Source organism: Papilio xuthus, unplaced genomic scaffold, assembly GCF_000836235.2.
Source record: "Papilio xuthus unplaced genomic scaffold, Pxut_1.1 DF827680.1, whole genome shotgun sequence".
Classification (NCBI taxonomy): Eukaryota; Metazoa; Arthropoda; class Insecta; order Lepidoptera; family Papilionidae; genus Papilio; species Papilio xuthus.
In genome coordinates, this window is record NW_013530969.1 from 4,120,324 (window position 1) to 4,148,085 (window position 27,762).

The 27,762-nt window shown below is 34.6% G+C and overlaps 1 protein-coding gene across 1 annotated transcript in view; it reads right to left on the reverse strand.

Moving 5' to 3' along the window:
* The window catches only part of Cip4 (formin-binding protein 1-like Cip4), a 52,117-nt gene that overhangs the window by 689 nt on the left and 23,666 nt on the right, over positions 1-27,762 (reverse strand). The window contains exons 2-13 of the mRNA XM_013310981.1: positions 10,843-10,958; positions 8,898-8,948; positions 7,285-7,429; positions 5,976-6,127; positions 5,303-5,459; positions 4,119-4,256; positions 3,596-3,787; positions 1,893-1,991; positions 1,507-1,600; positions 1,050-1,206; positions 441-763; positions 5-156 (exon numbers count right to left, since the gene is read on the reverse strand). Of these exons, the coding sequence (XP_013166435.1) occupies positions 5-156; positions 441-763; positions 1,050-1,206; positions 1,507-1,600; positions 1,893-1,991; positions 3,596-3,787; positions 4,119-4,256; positions 5,303-5,459; positions 5,976-6,127; positions 7,285-7,429; positions 8,898-8,948; positions 10,843-10,958 (1,776 nt within the window). The remainder of the gene's footprint in view (positions 1-4; positions 157-440; positions 764-1,049; positions 1,207-1,506; positions 1,601-1,892; positions 1,992-3,595; positions 3,788-4,118; positions 4,257-5,302; positions 5,460-5,975; positions 6,128-7,284; positions 7,430-8,897; positions 8,949-10,842; positions 10,959-27,762) is intronic.

A 27,762-nucleotide genomic window follows, 5' to 3' on the forward strand; every position in this document is an offset into this window, starting at 1 on the left:
CTGCGTAGAGCGTGGTGGCGATGTATGTGGTGGGTACGAAGCCCTCCTCGCGCGTGTGCTGGCGCCGCACCCGCGTCCACCCGTCCCCGGCGTCAGTCTCCAGCACCAGCAGCCGCTCGCCGCACTCCATGCGCATCGTTGAACCTGTGCCGTTTGCTGCACACACAAACACAACGTAAAATCAACTGTGCAAAATACATAAGAGAAGATTCTAATTCAACCAATGTCTTTGTCAAACACAGATCGGCAACATTTGCAACTCTAACCGTGTGCTTCTAAGACCAAACCTCTGTTTGGCCAGATAATGACAGGAATAACGATATTTTATAAAGACATTTTGGTCTCAGGAACCCACGGTAAATCGAGCAGTATCCAACTTTTTAGTTTGTTTATTTCGCGCACAATTTTCTTTACATTATTAGTAAATAATATAAACTGACCTTCAAATGCGTATAACGCTTTGCAATATCCGAGCGGCTGTAGATCAGGCTCGTAATAGTAATCAATATCGGACTCGTGGTCGTGTGCGTCGTGCTCGTCGTGGTCGTGATGGTCGTGGTCGTCGTGGTCATGGTGGTCGTGATGGTCGTGGTGTCCGTTGGCGTGGTCGTGTGCGGCGGCCAGCTCCCCGCCGAGTCCGGACTCTGGAGATCCGCCGGCGACGCGCGCGGCGGATGCGCACGCAGTAGTGCCCGTACCCGTGCCCGTGCTCACTGACGACTCGGACGCGGACCGCGACAGAGATTCGCTGTTTGATCCGATACTGTCCGTGCAAACATAATATATGCTAATTAGATAGTTTAATAGTCACTAAGGAAATTGGTTTTATCATCTTAAAAGAAACGCCGTAACGACTTATTTGTTCAACTCATTTAACGTATAGACCGATAGGGCTATAAGAACCTGGGCATAAATAAAGCTAAATTATAACAGCTCACTAGCGACCCCTTGTCAACGTCAAAAATGTCACAATATCTTATTTGTACTATAGCTGTCATATAATTTTTTCCTTTTATGTCGTTTTATATGTATTGTTTGATGCAGTGTACCTGATGGCCTGTGCAGGTGGCGCGGCGCCGTTGGTGCGTGCTGCAGGATGCAGCGGTGGTGCGCACACTTGGCTGTGCGCCTCCGCCAGCAGCTCCTCGTATTTACGCAGCTGTTGCCGCAACTTCTTCAGCTTGTCACAGCACTCGTTCAGTTGACCTACGAACACAGATCATGTATATAAATTATTCATGAACTTTCTAAAAAAAAAAAAAAAAACATTTTGACAACATTTGACAGACAATAAAGTGTTTTTTCCTTTTGTGGACGGAACCCTAAAAAATACTTATATTTTTGTACGTTGTATGTAAAATAAAGTGATTTTTTGTACATCTTTGGTATATTCAGTGCTACAATATGCTGACATCTGTAGTGAACAAAAGTCAGTTTTTCTCTCCATTGATAGTATCTACTTAATGTTATAAAAACTGTTCAAAATAAAACTTGATAACATCAAACCTTCTACAGTCATCGGATCCCCTAAGGTAGGATTTGTTTCATATACTCCTTTCATCTTCATGAGACCTTCCATAGCGGCTTGTTCCTGTGCAACCTGACAAACAGAACTAAGAATTCATAAAAGCACTACAAGAATAAATGCAAGTAGATAATGAAGACAAGATTTGGTTTTTTATTATCTACTTATCTTACTAATATTCTAAAGCGAAAGTTTAGATGGATGGATGGATGTTTGTTAGAAGGTATCTCCAGAACAGCTAAACAGATCTCGCTGAAATTTGGCATAGATGTAGAACATAGTCTGGAAGGACACATAGGCTACTATTTACGTTTTTTTTCATAGGAAGTTTTATATTTTTTTAATTTAAAACGTAAATTTAACAAACCTGTTTGTTTAACTCAAGAACTTTGGCTTGTAGTTTCTTTTTCTTCTGATTCGGTGGCAAATCTGAATAATCCTCCTTTCCATCCATCGACATGTTGTTCTAAAATACATTTAAAACATTAACACTTATACTAAAAATTTAAAAAACACGAACAATCCAGACAATCAATAAAGCGTAACAAAATGTACATTTCTAGCCCAGTCTATGTTTGAAATTCCATTGTCGTAATACTTGTATTAATACATCTAAATATCTCTTTTTTTAACTGAAAAGATGATATGTTTGTATACAAGTGTTACAACAATGGAAACCCACAGTAATTTGTGAATGAATAAACACAAAATGTGCTTGTGTATACTCGTATTGGTAAATATGGCTAAATCATCACTTCAGCAACCATCTAACAGTTGGTAGAATTAAGAAATAAAGTGATTATTTATTTAAGATAATTGAATAAATTTCAGCCAATGATAGTTAAACCTATTATATACAAGTTAACTTTAGAAATAAAAAGATTAAGATAAGTAGAAATAAAAGATCGAAAATAAAGAATTATTTACAAGGGTTTTTTTGCAAGTTAATCCATTGCTTTCGCATAATTTGAAAGTCATAGACAATTTATTTGGTTACTTATGATCTGCATGCAGAAGAAACATTATAAAATTAAAGATTTGCTATTCCCGTTTAAATAAAAAAAATTACATTCCAAAAATTCAAATAAATTTAGAAATTTTAACGGTGGATATAATAAACCAGTGTTTTACCATAGTCTATGGGTGTTTTCCTAAAAAAAATCTCATTGGTCCAATTGAAACCATAGAATCCAATAGGTTTTTTTATTCAATGGCCTCAAAAGCCAACACTCCAAAAAGTATATTTCCGTGAATTTAGCCAATACCAAACTTCAACCATAAAACCTGCAATTTCACGCGACTAACCTTAAAAGAGTGGCACGCCTCAATAATCCTCTGTCGTCAAATTGTACCAGGACGGGATGAAGGCAAACAAATTATATTTAAATAAAAAAAAACAGAAATGAACAGAAACAAGGACTTTCACCGTTTCATCGGAAAGTCCTAAAGCGAAGCCGAAATGATGACAGTAAATGTTATAACAAAAAGAATCAGTTTGTGACTAATATGCATGGCTTTGTTTGTATGAAGTGTCAGACATTGCATGTATGGCGCATGCGAACTTACGCGCCCTCTAGACTTACTTTTTCATTGTGATGGGACATCAGACGCCGGCCAATATCATTTGATAATCAACCCGTGTTATTGGAATCGAACGGGGAATGAACAAAATAAAAATAAAATTAGTATCACCATCTCCAAAACCATAAAATTAATAACCACCATACTTCAAAAATATAAAGAAAAAAAAATGGGAATATATTTCATGCATATCTAACATTTATAAATTAAATCAAACATACTTCGAATTCCATTTACCGTATTATTCAGCAATTATATATATTTGTACTTTTACTTATAAATAAAAAAAAATATAAATCATCTATGCATTTCTAAATCATAGATCAAAATTTATCGAGACATTGGTACTGTAATGCTAGTTTCACACAACACCAGAACATTGTACATACTCCCTCATAGTGTGAAACTAGCTTTATATCCAGGGTCGGATTCTGTTTATTCTTTTTTTTTAAGTGCTACGTATTCAGCCAGTTATAAATATGTGTTCACCTTATTGGAGGTGAATATGGAGAGCAGTCCGCCTCGTTTCTTGACGCGGTGTGAGACAGTGCCGCGCGCCGCAGTGAGGTGATGCTGCGGCGGCGCGTGCTCCTGCGAGTCCCGCCCTGACGCCGCCTCGAACCTGAACTCCTCGGGCGGCACGAAACCTGACTTGTACCTCTCTATCACCAGCTGGGTGTCCTGGAAAAGTCAACAACTGAATAAATATCAAACAATAAATATTTAGGTATTTTTTTTCGATTTCAATATTTCTTATATCTTAAAGTTCCCTTCCAACAAATAATACGATACAGAATGAAAAAAATGATAAAAATAAAGATTGCAATGTATTTCATTACCAAAAAAGGTTTAAATCTTACTAATATTATAAATGCGAAAGTTTTGATAAACGGACGTTTGATTAAAGGTATCTCCTGAACGGCGATATCTCTTGACGAGATTTGGCACAGACGTAGAACGTAGTCTGAAAGGCTACTTATTTAGTTTTTTTTTAATTTGTTAATATAATTACCTCTTTTTCATTAATACTATTAGCGGCTGTCTCCATTCCGTCAAGGCACTGCATTATTATAGGGAAGACTTTCCTTTCGACGTCCACAGAACTTAACATGAAGTTCTTTATATTTTTGATTCTTTTTTCGTCTAAATCCTGAAACAAGAACAACAAAACATAAAAAAAATTACACAGCAAAAACTGTGTTAAATCATAAATGAACTGAAACATTCATCGCCATATATTGTAGTTTAAAAATAAAAAATCTGTCAGAAATAGGCGTCGACTTTAATTTGTGTCTACTCGACCTAGTTGGCAGAGCGCCAGGTGCAAGCGGGAGAACTCAGATGCATTTCATCATATTGTTATAAAGTTCATGAGTCATGTTTACGTTTCTGATAAATTTTATAGAAAAATCTTAAATTGGGATGCGCCATTGTGAAAGACAGATATTTAAAGCAAAAATTATATCACACCTATTCGTTTTAAAAGGAAGAAATCGAGCAAACAAAACCAACAAAATAAAACTGATAGATTTATTGAATAGATAAGTGTACGTTAAAATATTTAATTATTATATTTATACTAGCGGACCCGACAGACGTTGTCCTGTCTACACATATTTAATTTGAATAAATTAATATGAAGTTAATATTTGATGAAAATTGTGAATCTAAACTATTCCCAGATCCCCTTGAACACACACAAAAAAATTCATCAAAATCGGTCCAGTCGTTTGAGAGAAGTTCAGTGATATACACACTCACAGAAGAATTATATATATAAAGATGTTACATGTAGCAAAACAAGTTAGTAAAACATTCTTTATTTTACTCTTACTTTTTACTAATCCTTTATTAATATTAAAATTAGAATGTTTAGATTGATGGATGGATGTTTGTTTGAATGTATCTCCGGAACGGCTGTATGGATGTCGCTGAAATTTGGCATACAAGTAGAACATAGTCTGAAAGAACACATAGACTATCTATTAAGTATGTTTTTTATTCCGCGCGGGCGGACTCGCGGGCGACAGCTCGTTAAGAATACTTTCTCTCACTTACGTATAAGATTATTCTCACCACTTCAATAACAGAATTTGTCTATGATCCATCACAAATTTTGCCGATGTTCATATTATCACCATTCTTTATAGATGATTAATTCTAACTGAAATGTTTGTTTTTATCTAAGGATTGTACCTGTAGCTGTTTGAATACATGTGGCAACCGCTGTTCATAGTGTTGTCGCTGTGCCTCGTTAGTCTTGCGCAGCTGTTCCGTGTACTCCTGCTTCGCCTCCTCGCAAGCCTGACCTCGCGCCTTCACGTTCGCTTTCTGTTTCTCCAACTCTGCTCGACTGTATACATAACATTTTTAATTTGATGTATATTTCCTCTTTCTAAAGTTCAATTTTTTATGTTGAAGGTAACGAATAGCTTGATGCTTTCGATGCGATATCTCCCGTAGCAAATACAAAAAGAGTGCAAAGGGGCTTTTAGTTAAAGTGACGTGGCAAAACGATTAAGCCTAAAAGCAAACCGCGCCAGACAGAAAATGAAGACTCGCTAAAAATGATAACCTTTTTGTTTTGAAACAAGAATCTCCTATCGTTCAGCGTCCATACATCAAAAATCTTTGCTTAAAATAAAAAGAAGTAAAGTATTAAATATAACTTTACAAATTATAATGAAACCGGCCGCCCCGCTGGTACACTGAAAGGATGATTCATTTATAAACATGAATAAAACAAGTAGCACCCTCGAGTTCAACCTACGAGATTGAGTACAGACTGAAATAATCCTGGCCGAAAAATTAAAAACTCAAATTTCATTAAAGGAATTATAAAAAATACTTTTTCTTTTTAATTTTGTACCTTAGACTGAGATCAGCGTCAGCCTTGTCGAATGTTTCGATAGCCCTCTCGGACTCGCGGGCGGCGCGCTCGTAGGCCCGCCGCGCTCTCTCCAGTGCGCCTATAGCAGAGTTGAGTACGGCCACTTGTTTGGCGCCTTCGTTTAAATGTTGCTGAAATTAAAAGGACGATAAAACGGTCAAGTGTCAGGAAGTTAACTCGCGCCGTGTTGGAGCGTTCATAGACAACTATATATTTTTTTAATTTGAGTAACAAAGCATGGCTAAATAAAAGTAATTCCAATAAAAGCCAGAACAATTTTTTTTGAATCAGAACTATAACGCTAACCACTTAATGTATTATTAATTAAGCTATTTGTTTTATTGTAATCCCAAAACGGTGTAACAAAATTAAAGGTTACAGTCGTTTATTATCCATTTAAATGAAATATTTTTAAAAGAAAAAAAGGCTAACACATTAATCGAGGTGTTGGACGTTGAAGATTGGCATCAAATCAAGTGTGTCATACAATTACATATCTAAAATCCTTGACCCGGTCGCATCTAGGCGGGCGGCGCGGCACGAGTCGGGATCAATATGGCACAAACACAAGCGCCAACTTGCTTTAATGAGGCACAACGTTTGCCAAATTGTTCTTTCGCAATCACGCTGTCTGTATTTGTATATAAAAAATACAAAAGACGAGCATTATAATAAGGTCAATTCGCTCGAAGAATGTATTCAAAAGAAAAACATTGTTAAATAATTTATTTGACGCGTGCATTTTTTTGTTTTAAAAATTAATTAAAAGTTTTTACTCAGAGACAAATTCTAATAATCAGATTATAATTAATAAATCTAAAAACCGTTGGAATACGAGATGCATCAGCAAAGACGTTCATGTATGAAGGAATTAGAATGTGGAGTAACGAGTCCGTACTGTAAGACGCTTATGTTCGTTCCCGATTGACTTGTACGGTACTTTTATTAATACTAAAATGACCATAAAAAACAAAATTACTTATCATTATACATACTAACATGATTTAAGATATACATATTCCCATTTATGACGTCATAAAATAGATAACCGGAAAAGTTAGACATTAACTCTGTTCTTGGTTACAGGGATAGGAATATCCAGATAAACACCTAACCTTAAGACTTGGTCATGCTAAATAATAGAAACCTATTGTCATATAGGAGTTAATTATTCGCCATGGGAGCGCCTTACTTCAGATTAAGTAAGAAATCCTTCCATAAAGCTATACTTTAAACCATTAAACGAGTCTTAGTAGTTAAAGTATAGTTTTCTGTAGTTGTTGGTTACCTTCCTCTCTTCTCTTAGCTCCTTGGCAAGCAGGTGCAGCTCTCGCACGACGTTAGACTGCAGGTTCTCCGCTACGACCTCGCGCTGCCCCGCGAAGTCGCCCAGCTCCTGCAGCAGCTGTCTGAATGCTTTGCAAGCTGAGTATCTACAAATAAGACAAATAAAATTTCATTTCAATGACAATCAAATAAAATCTGCGTTTCTCCTAAAATTGATTCAATAAAATCGCATTAGCAGTAAAAGTGTAGGATATAAAATACACTGTGATAATTCCGATCTCGATGCAGAATAGTCGCTTTAATGGAAAAGGGGTTTAAGATATGAAATGGATGTAAAATAGAATTCCTTTAACTATGGCTAAAGAATACTAATTATAGACTAGATTCATTATATGCATTTAAAACTAAAAACGGACTATACATAATATTTTTAGTAGGATCATTAAATCATAACAGGTTCTAACCAGGAGAGACAGTAAACCCGTAAACTCGTTAGTTCATCAGATACCAACTGCATACAACTAATTACTCTTTAGCAAAACTAATTAAATATAAAGTTTAACTAGCACATTTATAGTCTTCAAATGGTTACTTATACGTACCTTAGCGTAAATTTCTTTCACTTAAACTATAATAAGCAAGAAATCTATACTTAAAGTTTTGAAGTCAAACTTACAAAATTAAATACATTTCCGACTTGTTTTGTACTAAGGAAACTCTCTCTTAATAATCACCTAATACTTCTTAGTATCTAACAAAATGTATTGAGTAAAACACGCGGACAAAACATTTAAATTAATAAACTCATTGTAGAGATGAATCACAATCACTCCACTCACTTTCCGAAGAACTGCAACGGAAAGACGAGACTATTGTTTTTTATTATTTCTAGAATGGGACAAGTAACAAGCAACTACTAAATCATTGATAAATAGCTTTTTCCCGCTCCGGTGCAAGTGATAGCTAAATATAACTAGGAATCCTTTGTCACAAAAGCAATGACACGATGTGTCATTGTCTACATAGAAATCTATACTATTTAAACTCAAAAATGAACAAAAACTACAATAAGAACTTAACGTATTAAAAATATATAGTATTATTATCAGCAAAATAATCTGTCTTAAATTATGTATGGTATTAGAGAAAGATGATAACTAAATACATAGATTCCAGTTTTTTAATTAATTAATTAAGATTTTATATCATTAACCTTCACTACAGTCGAACCTGGAAAAGCGAGAAACCTCTAAGCCGAGTCATTCGTCGGTACGGACGGCTTTTATAAGCGAGACATATCGCAGTCCCTTGGACTCTCGCTTGTCCAGGTTCGACTGTATATTATTAGCTTTAAACGCATACTTCCTGTCTGTCCGTTGATGAGCTTATATCTAGACATCCACTTATACAGTTAACAAGATTTTTAGTATGGATACCATGTGTGTCGGGTAAATATTACTACATTATAGCATAGTACTTAGGTTACACTACTGAAATATCCTAAGAACTAACGGTCCTATAAAGTCAATATATGATTTGAAGACTACCAGGGCAAAATAAAATCATAGTTTTAATATAGGCAATAAGGAGAAAAAAAAACATTATAAAACTTACTGGTATTCATCTTCTTCTTTTCTTTTAGGTTGATAACTTTTGACGAGCCTCCTGCAAACAAAATAAATTGCGTAAATTTGCGACATAAACGGTCGTATCTTTTGATTGGGTTGGCTTAGAAGTTTTATTTTTTCACAGCACCTAGCGACCGCAGATCTGAACATTTGATGTAAATTCCAGCTTGATACCTTCACGCGTTTTTGAGAAAAAGGGTCTGACAGACGGACGGACGGACAACAAAGTGATCCTATAAGGGTTCCGTTTTTTTCCTATGAGGGAACCCTAAAAAAATAGCAACATATTAACCATAATATGTTGGTATTTTTTTAGGGTTCCGTACCTGGGTTTTGTAAGTACCAACTTACAAAAAGAGAAATGATTGCGTAAATAAACAAATTTAATTTAAATAATGCTTAAAATTCATAGATACAGTGTACGGTACATTCGAATGATACAATTTAGTGAAAAAATCTCTCGCATTTCGTATTCAATAAACAGCGCAAAATAAAGTAGTGAAAGTGAACTTTCGACAAGTTACGACACTCCCCGCGCTAGTATATGTCTTGTTTATAACATATACCGTAATCCTTTTAATATATTTATGTAATACATAACACCTCTTTTACAAATCTTTCTATCGGCTTTATTTGAGACTATTGTTTTCTTGGATTACGTAAAAAGTGCGTGTTGGGGTCAATAAAAGACTTTCACTTTTATAATTGGCTGAGAAAAAATACGTAATAAGATTAATTAATTATATACATACTTATTACAAAACGAAACAAAAAACTAATAAAATGTCAAATTCCTGTAGTCTTTTATATTTTTTCTGCAGTTGGTAAAAATCTTACTAATATTATAAATGCGAATGTTTGGATGTACGAATGTTTGAAGGTAACTCCAAAACAACTGCATGGGTCACGTTGAAATTTGGCATACATAGAACATAACCTAAAGACACAAAGGCTAATAATTAAAATTATGTTTTTTGTTTAATTCGAACGGTCGATGTCGCGGGCGACAGCTAGTAAAAAATAAGACTTTAAAAGATTTTATCGGCATTAATTACCTGCATCAATCTATAGGTTAACAAACTACTAAGGAGGTATAATGCACTTGATCCTATATTCAAAAAAGGTTTCAAGAGGAATTCACGTTACTCCGATACTGAAAGTCTCTGATCTTGCAAGATACGCTCTGTCTTGTAAGACAAGAGTGCTTACCTTTGTGCTTGCATATTTTGAAGTATGTAAAAGAAAGTTCATTGGGTGTTCAGGTTATATAAAATTTTCCACATTTCTTTACAACGAGTATCGGAAGAATTTTAATTTTACGTTGACAAAGATATTTTTAATTATTTTTCAATAAGAAATAAGTAGACTTTCAATTTTCCTGTATTACAGAACTCAATTTTATTCAATTAGTAAATTTATAATAATAAAATAATTAAATACAATGACCATTTTTCTATATAAATCATATTTCCATAAATGTCTATTTAGCTTTATTCTCGGTCGTTCGCTAAACAATAAAAAAACAAATTTTTACATATAGCGAATAAAGTTTTATGTAAAAACTAAATACAGCTATAATAATGCTAATAAAAAACATTTCGCAGATCGTTCCATTAATGCTTATAGTAGTAAATATAAATTTAGCGCACATTTTAGCCGCAAAGCAACTAACACACACACATGAAAAATATAATTTATATTATTTACTTTTTATTATTTTGTTGGTTGACTTCACACATATCTTTGTATTTCTTTGCAAATGTGTACAGATTGCATCACGACATTTTAATTCACCGTAAGAAGGTCGGATAAAAGCACATATAAATACGTAAGCATGGTACATGTCGGGATTCGAACCCAGAACCTGCAGATTACAAAACAAGTGCTTTAACCGCTGTGCCACCGACCTTTATTAATTGATTATTATTTACCTGAGTTTTCCTGCATACTCGAGCTCTATAGCGCATCGATCCTTTACAAAGTTACCATATTTGTCTAGGAACTCGATTCCCTTGTGCGTGTGGGCGGCTAAGTTATCATATTGATCCTGCGAACAAACAAACAGTACAATTAATACATATGTCAAAACGTATAACAGAGGAAACAGGGCTGAGATACGAGGTCAGTAAAGGGAAGCTGTAACGGCGATAAATAGCCGACAATTCGGTTACTACCAAGCGTATTCAGAAGCTATTGTAATCGAGTGTTGTGCATCATGTTTAGGCAAATTATCCATATAACCTTTTTTTTCAGAAGGGAATGCTTTAGGCATACTCCGTGCCTCGGGGAAGGCACGGTAGTTATGTGGGATTCTCTCCCCGAATGGGAGCATACCCACTAAACCCCTCTGTTCCCTCATAGCCATAATGTGGGACGCCACGGGATCGTGTTAACTTACCACCGCGATCATATAACCTGACTTAAACACACATATGTACACAACTATCCCAAAAGAGTACAATTGTTATAGTAGTAATAGCATAATCTTACTAATATTATAATATAAATGAGAATGTTTGGATGGATAGATGTTTTTTGAAGGTATCCTCAGAACGGCTGCATGGATCTCGCTAAAATTTGGCATAGATGTAGAACATAGTCTAGTTTTTTTTTTTAAATTCCGCGCGGACGTAGTCGCGAGCGACAGCTAGTAGCATAATACATGTTGCAAGATACGCGAAGAGGGAGATAGAAATGTGCTACGAACGCTTGTTATTAAAGAAAACGAAAACAAATCACGTTCTAATAGATAGAATAATAACATTTAATATTATTATAACTTATTCAGCTTGTGAGAAAATTCAGTATTAAATACCGTCTAGAATTCGTCTGGGACTTTCGAGAATATACGGCCATCAGCCAAATATTTAAATTTTATATTACAATGATAATTTACAATGTGAAAGCATAACTGCTAACAATTCAAATTTGCTGTCAAGAATCATGAGTTGCGAACTATGGAGTTTATTTTCGGCGCCACACATCGCGGAGGCGACAATTGACCTGTTATCTCTAATGCGTCCCGTCCGTCCAAACCAGAAGTTGGTTCCTGTGTCGTTGTCCTAACCAATGATCTAGTAGAGAAGCTAGTAACAACAATTAATTAAGATAATAAATCAAAAGAAGCTTCAGTACAAGGTTTAAGTTGAAAACCATTGTGGACATTTTGTGTGTAGATGGAGTGTAATAAGTGATTAGTTAAACAGTTTCTAGATAACACATCCCTAAACACTAAATCAACAAACGTAGACGTATATAAACCAAAGAGATTAAGGTAACATTCAACTTAGTGGTTCGTAAACGTTCAAACGATGCCCAATAGACCTTGTATCTATAACAATGACGCATTTACGGCGGACATATTGTGACAATTACATTAATTACTTTAGTAATAAGCGCGACACCAAAATATATTAATAGTAAAGTCCTACATATCTGAGAAGAAATTCAAAGATATGTGTGAAGTCAAACAACCCGCACTGGACTAGCGTGGTTGACTATGGCCTAGTCACCCCTAACTTATGATAGACTCCAAGTTCCTCAGTGGGGACGTATAGTGAGCTTATGATGATGTAAAGACCTAACGAGTCCCATTCCAAATCTTGTATAGTAAAACTTTAAGTTTAATTAGTTTAATTAAACTAAACTAATATCTAACAACGTTAGCTGTGGTTAATAATTTAGTTAGATACATGTTCCTGTTTTCAATCTGTGCAAACCTAAATTATACATCGTTTAAGAAACCTCAACATCCGGAGTCTAAATATAGACGCCCTATCGGCTGCTCCAAACACTACTGAATGAGGTGTACTCGAGAAATACAGCGCTCATTTTATAAATTTACTTTACGAAAACATGTTGCAAAATAATACAAAATTATAAAAGAATATAATCATCATCATTCATCTACCTAAAGATAAATTTTATTGAAGTATTTGATGATTTGGTAATAAAATTTTACAATCGTAAAATAAAATACATTCAATCTCTCAAACAAAGGTCGCTGTAAATCTAATGATATTTTCGCCGCAAGTTCTTACAAAAAACACCGATAATTTCTTACCTGGCCAGTTTGAATGTGAATAACGATAATAAGTCAAGGTCACGAAACATACACAACACATCTAGACTTGAAAAAAAAAACATTTGTGATTCAGACTAATTTTTCCCTCGCAATATACTCATTTACATCATTGACACTCAACTTCCAATACTAAAACACTTTATTTAACGGATAAATAATGCTTTAACCATTATTAATAACTGTTAAATTATAGTATGGCAATGAAAATGACAAGGATGGTCTTTCTAAGTTAACATATTATACTAACAAGAACGACGAAGGTTGAATTAACAGTACTGGAAACAGACAACCATGTTTAGTTGCTTGAATTTTAAAGTCTATAACTTCTACCAACCTCAGTTAACAGAACGACAAACTGATATTTATCTCTAATAAAAAATACTTCCTATACAACAAAATAAATTTTGTTGCAAATATATCGACGTCCAATTCGTTGTAGCAATGACGGAATGACCACTTTGTCGTTCGACACGAGCACCGACCCGAGATAGAGCAGGCTCGGTGCACAATGCACGTCCGAATGCATTGTTAAATGAATATTATAGGGCCTTTTATGATTGTCCGATGAACTATAGATGTGCATACAATCCGGGAGTATCCTAGATGCGGGTTGCACGGGACGGATCATCGTAACTATCTTTGGAGGCCTATGCCCAGCAGTAGGCGTCACACAGCTGAAGAGAGCTCGTCTACATAACGAATTGTAACCAATTTTGATAATTAAAAAACTCGTTAACACTTTACTGATAAAAGTAAGCAAATCAGGCTACATATTACTACACAAAAAATATTACGACACTCTATACAAGTTCGTGTACTCTTTGTAAACTAATCAATTCGATTTTTTTCAACAAATTTTGATTATTACGCACGACTAGTTATTTATCTGTGAATTGAAAATACAACGGTCATCTTTTTTATCATAAAAATTGAAAGTCATGAATGAATCAGCGCGAATACAACAATCTATTGAATAGTAAACTTTCGATGGCAATCAAATACTATCATTCAATTTGTTGAGACGTGCGGCGACACGGATACATCGACGGATACATTCCGGTCGCATACAAAGACGATTAAACGCTTTTATTATATTGAAATTTACAGTTATGCTTAATAAAGTATTTAAGTAGAGAAAGGCAAAAATATTACAACGTTTTGATACGCGCGTCGTGTGGTGTGGCATACAGCCGTGGCACGGTTCGTTAACCTGGTCGACGGTGGTGCGACGTCGCGATGAGAGAGCCAGCGGTGGCGTGGGAGAACTGGACCGGTGATACCACCGCAATATCCAACTCGGTACGCGGTGCAATAACTCGTCACCATGCAGGAGCTATTCTAAGAGTCGTTAAGGCGCCGAGTACTTTGCTACGAAAATAAGTTATGACTAACTTAAGTATCCAACGCAGACATCTTCTAAGATATAAAACGAAGCGAGTTACCATCGTTATTATGAAAAAAAAAACTGAGCCTGACTTGGGTAAGATGGATAGTTCCTAACACAAATTTGTGGCTATGTGAAAAATATGCTCAGAAGAGAAGATTTCGGGATAGATTGATAGTAGTAGTAGTGATCCCATCTTAAGACATAAACAGACTCTAAAATCAGGACAGGACATTTAGTTTTTTGATGTTTAATAACGTAGTGACTAGCCTTCGTGACATGGTCGTCGCGATGTTGTGATATTCATACGAGTGCGACATGATTTGCGTAGACAATGGTTGAAGGCGGTACGTCGCACGGCGCAAGGAATGCGCTCACGGATTGTTCGCGGCATCGGCACATCAGTATGCGAGGCGAGGCACACGCGGTTACCGACACGTGTAAGGTCTTCGTTTACCTTGCCTAATTATTGGAATACAAATATATTGACGTTTCGTACGTGATACAATTCTAGTAACGCTTCTGAATTACTTTCGGTTGAAGCGTGTCGCAATGTAATGATATAACAATCCAAATAAGGGCTCGATGGAAAGGTTTTATATGTAAATTCACTTATTAATTTTAATATGAGTCACGTTGAAGGCCAGACGTTGTTGTTACGATCCGTCTCCAAATCTGAATAACAAGCATGTTGTTCAATGTCGGTCCAATGATTTGAATTGACGTAATACGAATCTTAAGATGAAAAAAGAAAAAAATCATTGCAAAAGCTTTATTTTCTTGCAGAGAAAGAGATAATTAAGTGGTCTGATGATTTCCATGACGATAAAGAAGCTATACGTCTCAGTTGTTTAATAAAATACCTTAAAATAGAAAATTTACGATTGTAGACTCCCTAGACGCATATCAAGCGAATTAGGCATGACTGAATTTATTAATATGCCCCGGGTAGGCTATTCTGATCATACGACGTATTACAAAAGGGCGAGGCGCAAATATGAACAATGATAGAGTGTGTTCAATTGTCGTAGGTTATGTGCGTCAGTCCGATAGCTTAAGGCGCGGATGTTAGACAATAAGCCGGCCGGCTAACTGTGTCATCGGCAGGTGGACCACGACTTAATGAAATGATAACAATAATGTTACTTTACACAAGTATCGTATCCTGACGCTATATTCCAAGAAATTTAATCTTACTAATAATATAAATGCCAAAGTTTAGATGGACGAATGGATGTATGTTTGTTTCAAGGTATCTCCAGAACGGCCCGACGGATCTTCATGAAATTTAGCACATATATAGAACATAGTCTAAAATAACTCATAGGCTACCAATTATCTTTTTTTCAATTCCACGGAGTCGCTGGCGACACCTAGTAATCTTACATTTAAAGTACAGACAGTAAATTATTTACTGTTTTCAATCCTCATAGTATTTTTGTACGCATCTGATCGCAACTATACATCTTTGAAGTTTTAACACATATTTTCGTTTTCAGTCGATCGATGAATAAATAAATCTATGTTAGAAATATCTTACTAATTTTATATATGATCTTGAAATTATACAAACAGACGTAACTCTAAAAACATTCGAGTAGAATATGAAATGAAGCTTTTATTACCGACATAGTATTATTTGATAGAACAAATTAATGTGTTGCGAAATACATTTCGAGTGACGTCATAATTTGGCACATTGGGCAGGTCAACGAACGCACTAACATTTGGTCTACAAATGTTGGACACTAACAGACAACGGAGAACTAGGCGCGTCCAAAATTTTAATGCTGTTATGCAAATAGAACTAGGTTAGATTGAAGTTAAATTAAAAACGATTGGATGTCTTATAAACGGCTAGGGTGTTTATACGACAGCACTATTTGTATGTTTGTAGTAGTTTGTTTTACATAATTACCCTCAACCATTTACTAGTACTGTTGGGAAGAAAATCTGACACTGTGCCGGTGTACTGGCACAACACTAGCCTTACTAAAACGACGTTTATGTCCCCTCACTAATAATTCTGACACTGGACTTTGTTACGAAAGCATGTCATTGGCGCTAAAGGATTCTAACTAATAATTGACTAAAAGTACATCGTACTAAGGATGTTTTAGCTAGCAAAAGGTTTATAACTATAGATAATATACATTATTAACACACGATAAGCTAAGATCCTCTTGTCTTTGAACCAATCGATGTATTGCAGCAAACTAATTGAAACGACACTATGCTAATTCACAATAATTACATGTCAAGGGACATTTAAAACCAAAACTGATATTTTTCTTTTTATAAAATAAGTAAACATTTTTTCCTCCTATATACGCAAGGATCGTATAAGAATAATATTTTTCTTATTTTTTCCGCTTCATAACAAATGGATGTCTAACGGAACGCTATTGGGCAGTAGCGAGCTGTCGACCTTGGCACTAACGTCCGAGTGCGAGCGTATCACCTGAATGCCAATGTCAAACACAAAGACCTATCGGAAAATTATTTAAGTCTGACAATAAAGCATCAGTTAATAACACCTTGTTTTTTTTCTATTGTATAATTAGTTTATTGCTAAGATATCTCTGTGTATGCACAATAAATAGTTTTTTTTTTTATAGGAAATGGGGGCAAACGAGCAACGAATCGCCTAATATTATTTGATCCGACGCCCATGGACTGTTACAATATATCAGGACAAGTCCGTCTATGTCACGTTTTTCATTAATTACGACTAATGAATCGTTCGTTCAAAACCTTCCAGTTATTTTGTAGGTAAAATAAGTATTGTCAAATAAAGTTTTTCTCACAGCTTACTTTTGGGTATTTTACCTGTACTGTTAATTCGATCTTTTATGCTACGTGATTTTCACATCCTATTCAATTTATTGAAATCTAGGAAACATAAATACTTTTATGTAAAATTCACTTCAGATTTCTTCTTAAATTTTTTACTTCATTGTTAACGGTTTTATAGAGCTATAAGTGTAGAAGAAAACATACTTTAATTCAACAAAAAATAAAATTAAAAAGGAGAAACAAATTAACAGAAATCGGACAAATTGATTTCGATTCACAACATTTTGAAAGTCATAACAAAGTTTCGCGTAATGAGCCCCAATCATTAAATTTCAAGATTATAAACCCACATACAAGACTATCTTTATCATACACCAAGCCAGTATTAAGAAATATAAATCGGCACAACCGGTTTCTCACAGATTACCGGCCGTCACCACCGATACAAGTCTGATTTGCTTCCGCGTTAACCGATCTCGTTCAATTGGTGGCATCGGCCATTCGCATATCAAATACAACAAAGTGGCAATATCGTGTGTCATATCAATCTACTTCCGTTCGGTACCGATGACCCATCACGATACACGGTTACTCTGTTGCAATATGACTCACGTTGCAGGAACGCCCCGTCCTTTTGCTAATTATCACTCATTACTCATAATCAGACAATGCTCAACCACTTGATATCAACTTAACCTGATCTAATCAAGGATAAAATCAAGGATTCACGTATATGTAAACATGTTTACTTCAACATCGTATTATTTGTTTTATTTTATTTTCAACAAAATTTACATAAATGAATAATTTATTAAAAAGTGAGCGCACATTCTTGTTGCACAAATAAGCTAATACAGGTAATCTTATCAATATTGTTACTAATATTATAAATGCGAAAATTTGAATGAATGGATGGATGTTTATTTAAAACTATCTGCAGAACGGCTGAAAAGATGCTTTAAAATTTGCCAAAGACGTAGAACATAGTGTGGAAAAACACATAGACTACTAAATAAGTTTATTTTAACACCATGCGGACGGAATCGCGGGTGACAGCTAGTAAACGATAAGAATGATTAAGATTAAAAGGTGTGGCATACGAAAATTGCAAATGCACTGTATTTAAAGAGATATCTATATAAAAAATAACACATGATCCGGAAAACAAAATACACAAGATGTAGACGAAGTTCTATCACAAACACATTTAACTAGATGTATAACAACATTATCATGGTAAATTCTCCGAGTTATATGTTAAAAGATATAAACTCATTATGATAAAATAGTTCGTGCTGCTAAGTATCATTTCAATTAAAATGTCGTGGAGATAACACGCCGGTGCAGTTATCACGGACGTGACACAACGATAATATATCAACCAACCGCGAAATGACAGGACCGTTACGAACAATGCATCTTAAACTTGTTTTTGTTCATTTATCAATTACTAACGAGAATATATTAATTCAAATTAATAAACATTCAAAATATATCAAGTAATTATTACAAAGGATCAATAGTCAACAAACTAAGGAAAAAAATTAATTTTAAGATATATGCCAATTCTTCTTCTTCGTCGTTACAGTCTTTCCAATTACAAAGTAACTAAAACGGTTTTCTATATATATTTCTAAATAAAAGAAACTCAATACATAGCCTATTGTTATTCTAGACTATGCTCTACAGAGATACCTTCAAACAAACATCCATCCTTCCATCCAAACATTCGTATTTATATTATTAGAAAAATAGTAAGAATAAAATTACAAAGGCTTAATTAATTAGAATGAATAAAGAAATAAACATTACGCTTACAAATTAAATATAACAAATAAGTTATTTTTATGGCAATATTATACTATTATATTTAACTTAGCTGTGTTATAACAAAAGTGTTCTACTCTAAATTCTGTACAGCGTAAACACACACTTAGATCACATGTTTACCTTGTTAATTGCACGAACGACGTCATCAATAGCGCATAATTAATATTTGTTAATTAACATACGAGTATGCCTGACAACAAATATCGATAACAATGACTAACCGTGGGTTTCCACTGCCGAAAAACGTATATAAAAACATACAATTATTATATTTCTATTTTCACAAAGATAATATAACGGATGACTACGTATTTGTACATGAGTTTCGACAGTGACAGCCGACGGTTAATTACCTCAAACAAAGTACGTGGTGAATCGGATATTTTAAATTCATCGGCCTTTGTCAATCGCATCCCATGCACCAAATTTCCATTGTGTTCATATTTTCCCAAGACGTATGCGCTAACGACGGGATGTACTTAGGTTCAAATCACAACAAGTTTAACAAAATAAAAAATAACTAACGCTATTATCATTCAAGACTTGTCTCGTTGTCTCGTTACCTAATCGAAAGGTGCTATTGGATTGAAGGAATAATGCTTTAAATAATATATTTAAGTCAATCTTTGTTTTAAATTATAATTTAGGATTTAATAAGCCATATTTTAAATAGCTAACATCGTCCCAACGACAGGTGTGTTTATTTTTTCTAGATAGTTAGTCAGTAAAAAATTCGGATCCTCATATTTATTCAAACCAAACAATAACGAACCGTAGGCATCTCTAGCTGTCTCTTTATATCCCGTTTGCAACACAAAGCTTTTTATAGATCGCTTGTACAAAACAAACCAATAAATGGTAAATGCAACTTGTACATGCAACGATCGTATTTTAAGTGGCAGGTATGAGTCACGAAATGCAATGACGTCATAGGGTGTCGGGTGTTTGCGGCTAGGGTAACGCACCCTTATCTGCGCCACCTCACCCCGCGTGACTCAAACCCTCACTAAGAATCAATCAATTAATGATTGTTTTTCCACCTACAGTATATTGTCTTACGAATAAGTTAACTTTACTTTTATTGAACCATTTTATTTCAGTTAAATATTATTAAAAGCCAAATTACGGTCTGTGATATAATTTCTCGGTCCTCAATATAGGCAATATATTGCAAATGTGAAATTTAATGCCTTGTGAGTACTCGATCAAATGTTATCAATAAAATTATGGACAAAAAACACGCTGTATTCCTAATATAGCGTGCTATTTTATTCATATTTATAATAATAGCACACCAAAATAAAACGGAAAACACATAAGTTACAAGGACACTATTCAGAGCGTGCTTCATTTTACTCAAAAACCGCATACAACGCTGGTTTTACCACAACTATGGCGTGTTCATACAAAATGGAGCTTATAATATTTTTGTAAATAAATATAATGTTTTACTTAATCTGAAATTCATTAACATTCTTTTAGAAAAAGCGTCTAAAATAGCAAAATTCTGAACGTTCTTACGACACAAGTATGAACAAATAAAGCATTTATTTCATATAAAAAGGCCGTTACTACAATTTTTTAACAATCGTACGATCGAGATAATATACTTTAAATATCAATCATTTACAGAAATTGTTTAAAATACTGTTACGTAATTTGAAGCACGTTCATTGCGATTATATATAACCACTATATAAATGGACCGGCTATACGACTTAGCTTTTTGTGCGTATTTGATTTTGGTGTGAATTCGAATTAATAACATACATAGCATGAACTATCACATAACTTCAACAGGCGCGTTGAAATCGGAAAGTAATAAAAACAGTAACTTCCAAGCAATCACCTATCCATTTTTAAATGTCAGTGGAGTATACCTACAAAGTGTATATAGTATAGGCATGCCGATCAACGTTTTAAAATATTTAATGCCAATTATTTTTCCTTTATGAATGCAGTAGGCACGTGCCGATAGTGACCTATTAAAATTCAACAAGCAAAGAGGCGGGAGCGTGTCAATACGTATAAAGTACCATACATCCACGATTCGATTTCTTAACATGGGTCCACATGAATGCAATGGTTGAGTGGAAATTGATGGAAAGTGACTCTCGCGCGTATAGAAAGTGTCGTCAGGACATGCCATCGTATGTTATAAGCTACGAATTACATTTTTATGTGCAATTCAGTGACAAGCATTACAAACGGTCAAACGTGATTGTATTGGAAGGAAAAAGAAATGTTGGATAGTAATCAATTAATGAGAATTCAACCTCTTGTATTACTCGATGTAATCTGTAACCTTGAACCCGACGAAGAGAGGTCATTACTTCATCATAAAATGTACTAAATATAGCGATTTGGCGTAAATATCGTTGGATTACCATATCAAAACGTTTACTTATTAATTAATGACGTTGTTAATGGTATCATCATCAACCTGCCCTTATCCCTATTCGGCACAGTATATACCACTCCTCCATACATCTCTATCAGCCGTCATTCACTACGTTATTCATTCACACCGTTATTCCATACTTTTTTTGGTCTTCATCTACCTTTGTAACCATCCACATTCAATCTCATTACTTTTTTGCTTATATCATCATCATCCCTCCGCATAACATGTCCAAACCACGCTAATCTTTTACTCCTCAATTTGTGGATCACTGGAGCTACTTTCAAACTACCTCTAATATACACATTTTTAACTTAAACAACAAGACATAAATAAAAACAGGTATAAATAACATTTGTTTCATAATGATTACACACCGTTATTTCCTAACAGAAGTTATCGTTACATTATATTTGTAACACTCCTAATTTTAATCCGAACAAGTTTTTTGACAATACCATTGTGTACAATTCTTACGCAATATAAAACTACAAACAAACGTGTAATTGAAACCACCCCATTACAAAAGTTTTCTCTTTATTATCCTAAATCAATAACATGACAATACATTTATTAGCGCGTAAGATTGAAAATTTAATAGTTGGGTTACACAAAAACTTTGCCAACTAATACTATTGAAGCGAATTTGTATACTGAATTTACAGACTTAGGTGGAATTCTGGACTAGAGAACCGCCTCAGTGAATAATTAACAACCCTGAAGGTGGCATCTTTTTTTTTTTCAAAACTTATAGTGGACACTATTTGATTGTATAGCAAGTGTCAAACTTACAATTTACAAGTCAAACCATGTGTAAAAATTGAACGCGCAAAGGTTGTTTACATACACATGATACGTGTATTGGCAACGTATCGATAATATGTAACAAGTGAAAGTTGTATATAACAAGAACACCATGCGAGGATCGGTGGCTATACGTTGCATAACGCTATGTTGCACAATTAATGCTTTGGGCACTTGATCGACTTTGGTATACGCTGATACAAACTTAATAAGGGCTCGCAATGTCACACGATTCGTACAGGGGACGTAGAGGGATGCAGGGGCGAGGCCACGCTTTCCTAGTAGTAGACCCACCTGTGAAGACATACTTGCAACTAACGACAAGCCGCAATAAAGTTTGGATCTTACAATACCAATTAGACGTATCAATCAATGCAAGTGCCGAGTTATTATTTCTCACGCCCTGCTCTCAAAATCAAGGTAACGACAAGAGGTTTTGTAATATTACCCGTGGTCTTTTTAAAGTAGGTATCAAGTGTACAAAAATCCTACATACCAAGACATTGAAAGTTAGCGATTAAAAAAAGAGATAGGTCATCTAATTTGGAACGTCTATGGTTATCGTGGCCCTTTAAAAACCCTAAAGTTTTTATGAAAAAAAAAATCATTTCAAATGCCTTAAAAATTCTAACAGAAGTAAAACTATAAAAATAAAAAAATACCAAGCGTATTCTACTGTCAACGGACAATTCCAGTGACGCTTTCAACGGGTCCTCGTTAAAACCGCGAGCCTTTCCAACGCAACGCTTCTATAACGAGTTGCAATTGTTGAAATGTCGACGCGCTATTTGCAAATAAAAAAATCTTCTTACTATCCATTTGCTGGGAAGTGCCAGTTTAAATGTACTGTTAATGTAGTCGAATTTTTTTATAATGACAAAACTACTCTATGTTAAACTACTAGCAACGTAATAATTTTTTTATTCTAGAAAAGATCGCTTTGATTTATGGGTGCTCTAAATTTGATATTCGAACACTAAAATCCGGTAAAAACAAGGCCATAGATGTCTTCATCCATCATAAAAAGTGGTTAAAGAGGATATAAGCTTATGCGTTTTTATCAAGACCATGATTACGACAGGAAGCCAAGCGAAAGGGCTAACACATTGTTGACCGCGCTCCCAACAATAAAAAACACGCTTTTGTTAAACTCCATTGTAAAAAGTACAACAGAGCTTGTGTATCCTGTCACCTACCCTGGAAAATTAAAGGCCGCCATAAAATGGATTGTGAGATTTTTTTCATAATTAAAGCCTTTCAACAGTAAAACCTCTCACACGAGTCCCTACAGTATAAATAAATGCTATAGTAAATTTACAATATAACGTAAAAAAAATCGTGTCATCATCTCCCTTATCCCTCTAACGTGGGGTCCGCACACAAGATTTAATAAACCTTAAAGTTTTGGCCTAATTTTTACGGCCGGCTTTCGCCAACTCATCATTTGGACGGAATCAATTAATAAAAATGTTTATTTTTTTTAATAAATTAAACATGTCTTTTAATCTAAAAATACCAAAATAGTTCAAAATTACTTCTAAAAATACACCACCATCAAATCATAACATGAAAAATGCGTGACAAAATATAAGCATGTAAACTTATTTTTTACTGTCAAAATTAACTGGGTGTAAGAAGAAAACAGCGTCTTGAATACAAGGAATAACTTGCTAAGCGAACCACAAACCTTCCGTAGCCATAATTCGGCGAATATCGTGTTCCTAGTACTCAGCCTTTCCTGCTATTGTACACTCTCAATTCTACTTCAGACTGAACAAAGACTCAGGCATATTCTAAGATTTCGTTGTGATGTAACAAAATATTAAGCCAACCGAAATACACAGGGCGCGCTAGCGACGACGTTTTTTTTAGAAAACTAGATTGAAGACATTGAGAAAGTATTTCGAATTCAAGAAAATGAAAGACCCGAGAGAATTTCTTGTCAGTTTTTGGAAGACTAATTCATATGGATTGCACCCGAATGAAAGGCAAAAAATACTTCGGATTTTGAAAGACATGAATGTAATGTTGAAAAGGCACTTAAAATAACAGTAAACTTTAATAAACATACGTATACTCAAAATTTTAATCAAGTTAATGTGCTAGTTATGAGTAAAACATCAAAGTAATAGGAAACAAAAGCGACTTGAATAGAAGTACCAAGTGTTGTGTTCTCCGCAGGTTCGATGGGACTCGAATGGGGTTCAATGGCTATCGCTTCGATGGGGTGCGACGCGGGGATACGTGATTGGATTATTGGCCCCAAGGAACAACATCCGCCGAGCAAGGGTAAAGTAACAAGTGGCGAAACTTAACGCACTTTTACTATCTTTACAAAGAAATATATCACAAAATATAATGACTACAATATAATTATTGTATTAATTAATAAGATTTTATTTTAACATTTTAATGGTAGTATCCCTTAAATTATAACAAAACTGTGATATTTTCGAAGACACAAACGTTTGATATTTTTTCACTTCCAATTTAAAAATAATTATTCACCCTATCTGCAGTATAATTTTGTATCCTTCAAATTGTGTTGATTCCAGTTTTAATTGCTAGTCTGGATGAATTTTTTCAATACGAATTGGAAGATCGGAATATTCAACCATTAATGATCGTACAAAACTACATAAATTCTCAGTTAGGCAATTTTCTTTCCCTGCAAAAGGGTTAGGCCTATTACTTATGTTAGTGAGCGTGCATGAGGGTTACTTTGCAAATGTCTGGCGAAAATATGCCTAAAGTTTTCAATAAAATTCCATTTAATGTAATTTACTCCCTAGTTCTTAGAAAATACCTATGTATCTACAAATCAAATATATAAAATTCTAACATCACGGTGTTAGTAACTATAATCCTCTGAAACGGCTTAGCAGATTTTTATGAAATTTTATATGCATGCATTTAGGTCTACGCATCGGCTACTATTTATTTTTTAATCCAGCATGGACGGAGTCGTGGTCGACAGCTAGTATACGTATATTATTAGTAAGCGTGTGTATAAATGAATTGTAACATGACGTAGGTAGAAAGAGGATCGTTTGTCGTTTGTTCTTAGAATAATATACAATAGCGGATCACAAAATGCCTGCGCCGGCTTGTGAGCATTGTTGAGACACGCGCGTTTCCGCTTTCTCGTGGAAAAATGCGCGCTTACACCGCACTGGAAAGTAAACGTAAGCGAATTACGAGAATATATCACGTTGTGAATTCTTTTTATCGCGCAAAATAATATAACATAATGAACCAGTTTAAAGTCGTTTGTTAAAAACAGTCACGCTTTATACTTTTTAATTTGACAGATCAAATACACAAGTAATGTAATTTTCTCAAATGTTTGTTTATGGTGAAATATCATCGACACCACAATGAGGTCGATTTAAGATCGTCATCTGCATTTCTAAAGTGACGAAAACTATGGAATCCAACGTGCATTATTGTTATAGTTATGTCCTACGAATGTTTCTAAATAAGCGCAACGAACATTTAGCATGTTATTATAGGTAAATGAAAATAATATCTATCCCTCGGATAGCATTTGTTTGTAAATTCTGAATGTATTATGTAAATAAACTCTGCCAATCTGAAAGCGTGTGTGACATAAATGCCAGAGGTAGAGACCTCTAGGTCATGGCCATTGTGATAACAATTTAATATAAACTTGTTTTATAAGACAAATATTTATCGAATCGCGCGAATACAAACGTTAGATACTTTAGTTTATATAAGATCGTTCAGGACTCTGTTCATTTGGAATCAAACAGTTACACAATACCGAAGATCACAAATTCAGTGTCATTAACACGTAAAGGTTTTAAAAACTATAGTCCATACAGTAAAGCATAAACCAATAGTAGCGTGGCTGGTCAATAAAGTCGATACATACACAGAGATATAAACATCGAGTGGGCATTTGGCAGCGGCGGCAGACGGGCGCCGGCGGCCACACAACACTTCTTTGTATACCCTGGAATACACACCATATAAAGTCGACCATACACGCACCTAAATAACATTAAGATCTATCGACATATTGAAGTTTTGAAAACAAAACTGCTGTAACCTTGACATTGCACTTACCAATTTAGTTAATAATTCTTAGTAAAAAAGTAACCATATAGTGTGGTTCGTGTATGTCTATACACAGGCTGGCTATAAATCAACCCTCCAAACTTGAGTGACTTCAACCACACAATATAACGTATTATTCTTTACAGTCGTTCTTTATACGTTTTTTTGTTTGTATGGGCATGTTGTTTTGTCTTTAACTTTAATTCAATCAATGATTACGTTTTGTGAATCACATTGGCAGGCAGATGTTTTTGCAAATTACCGTTGGGGCTACTGGCTTACACGATATAAGCCTAAGCAAATATCGGTGATATTAAATCATTGATTATTTTTATTTTTACATATACTTGGTTTTAAATAATACATTTGATATTAGTAATGTTTCGTACATTGTAGAAAACAAAACACGAAATAGAAATAAACTATGCACATTTCTAAAAACACTGCACGTTGTATATAAAAAAAACACAAACACAACTTCGCCTTTAGAACGGGACAGTAAAAAAAAGAGAAAAAATAATGATACTGGCGGGAAACGAAAATAATATGAATAAAAAGGCGAGGAAGGAAAAATGTCGTGAACTAAGCGCTGAGAAGGTAACAACAAGGCAGATGTGCATAATTTCACAGTCGAGAGACGCCGCGTCGGTCAGCGCGCTCGGGGCAGGTGCACCGACTTTTATATGCATTAATATATATATTAACAACGCGATGCCAGAAGTTATATTGGGGTAAAAAAATCTTTACGCGAGACTTCAACTACTAAACCAGGATCTTTTTCCTTTACAATTTTTTTCTAATGTAAAAGACAAAATACTGAATTAAAAAGAGAATAAAGAATTAAAGGGTGTATGTCTTTGTCAAGTCGACGAGCCATCAAAAATGTCCATATTAAGCTCATTATGCATGGGACGTATTAGTTTTATCTCACTTGACTAGATACAGACGTTCCAAGGGGATCGTTGTGTAAATATGTATACGGTTGACCTACAGCATGTCGTGCGTGACGCCCTACTTGACTTAGAAAGGTAACACCGAGTCATTGAAGACTGTCTCAATACTAAATATGAAGTAGCACATTCATATCATATGAAGAAATTTCTCTAACAAGCCAGTATGAAATGTAATTATAACAGTTCTTACTATGTAATAATATTCAAATGGGATCATGATCAAGCGCAAGGCTAGGTATACCTAAATTTATATTACTTTTTTAACTCATAATAACATACTGCACAATTTGGTGTTGAGAAAAAACCATCAAAGACATCAAAAACTTATAGACAGGACATATAGTTACAATGCTTACAATTACTTACAACTAACTTGATTTCATCTTAACGAGTATGTATTGTGTTAACAATTTTAATATAATTAAAACATACCACACTATCCGATAGCACTAATTGCTTATATTCATTAGGTTGTTTGTAATTGTGACAATTCAAACATCTATTGAACAGCATTCATAG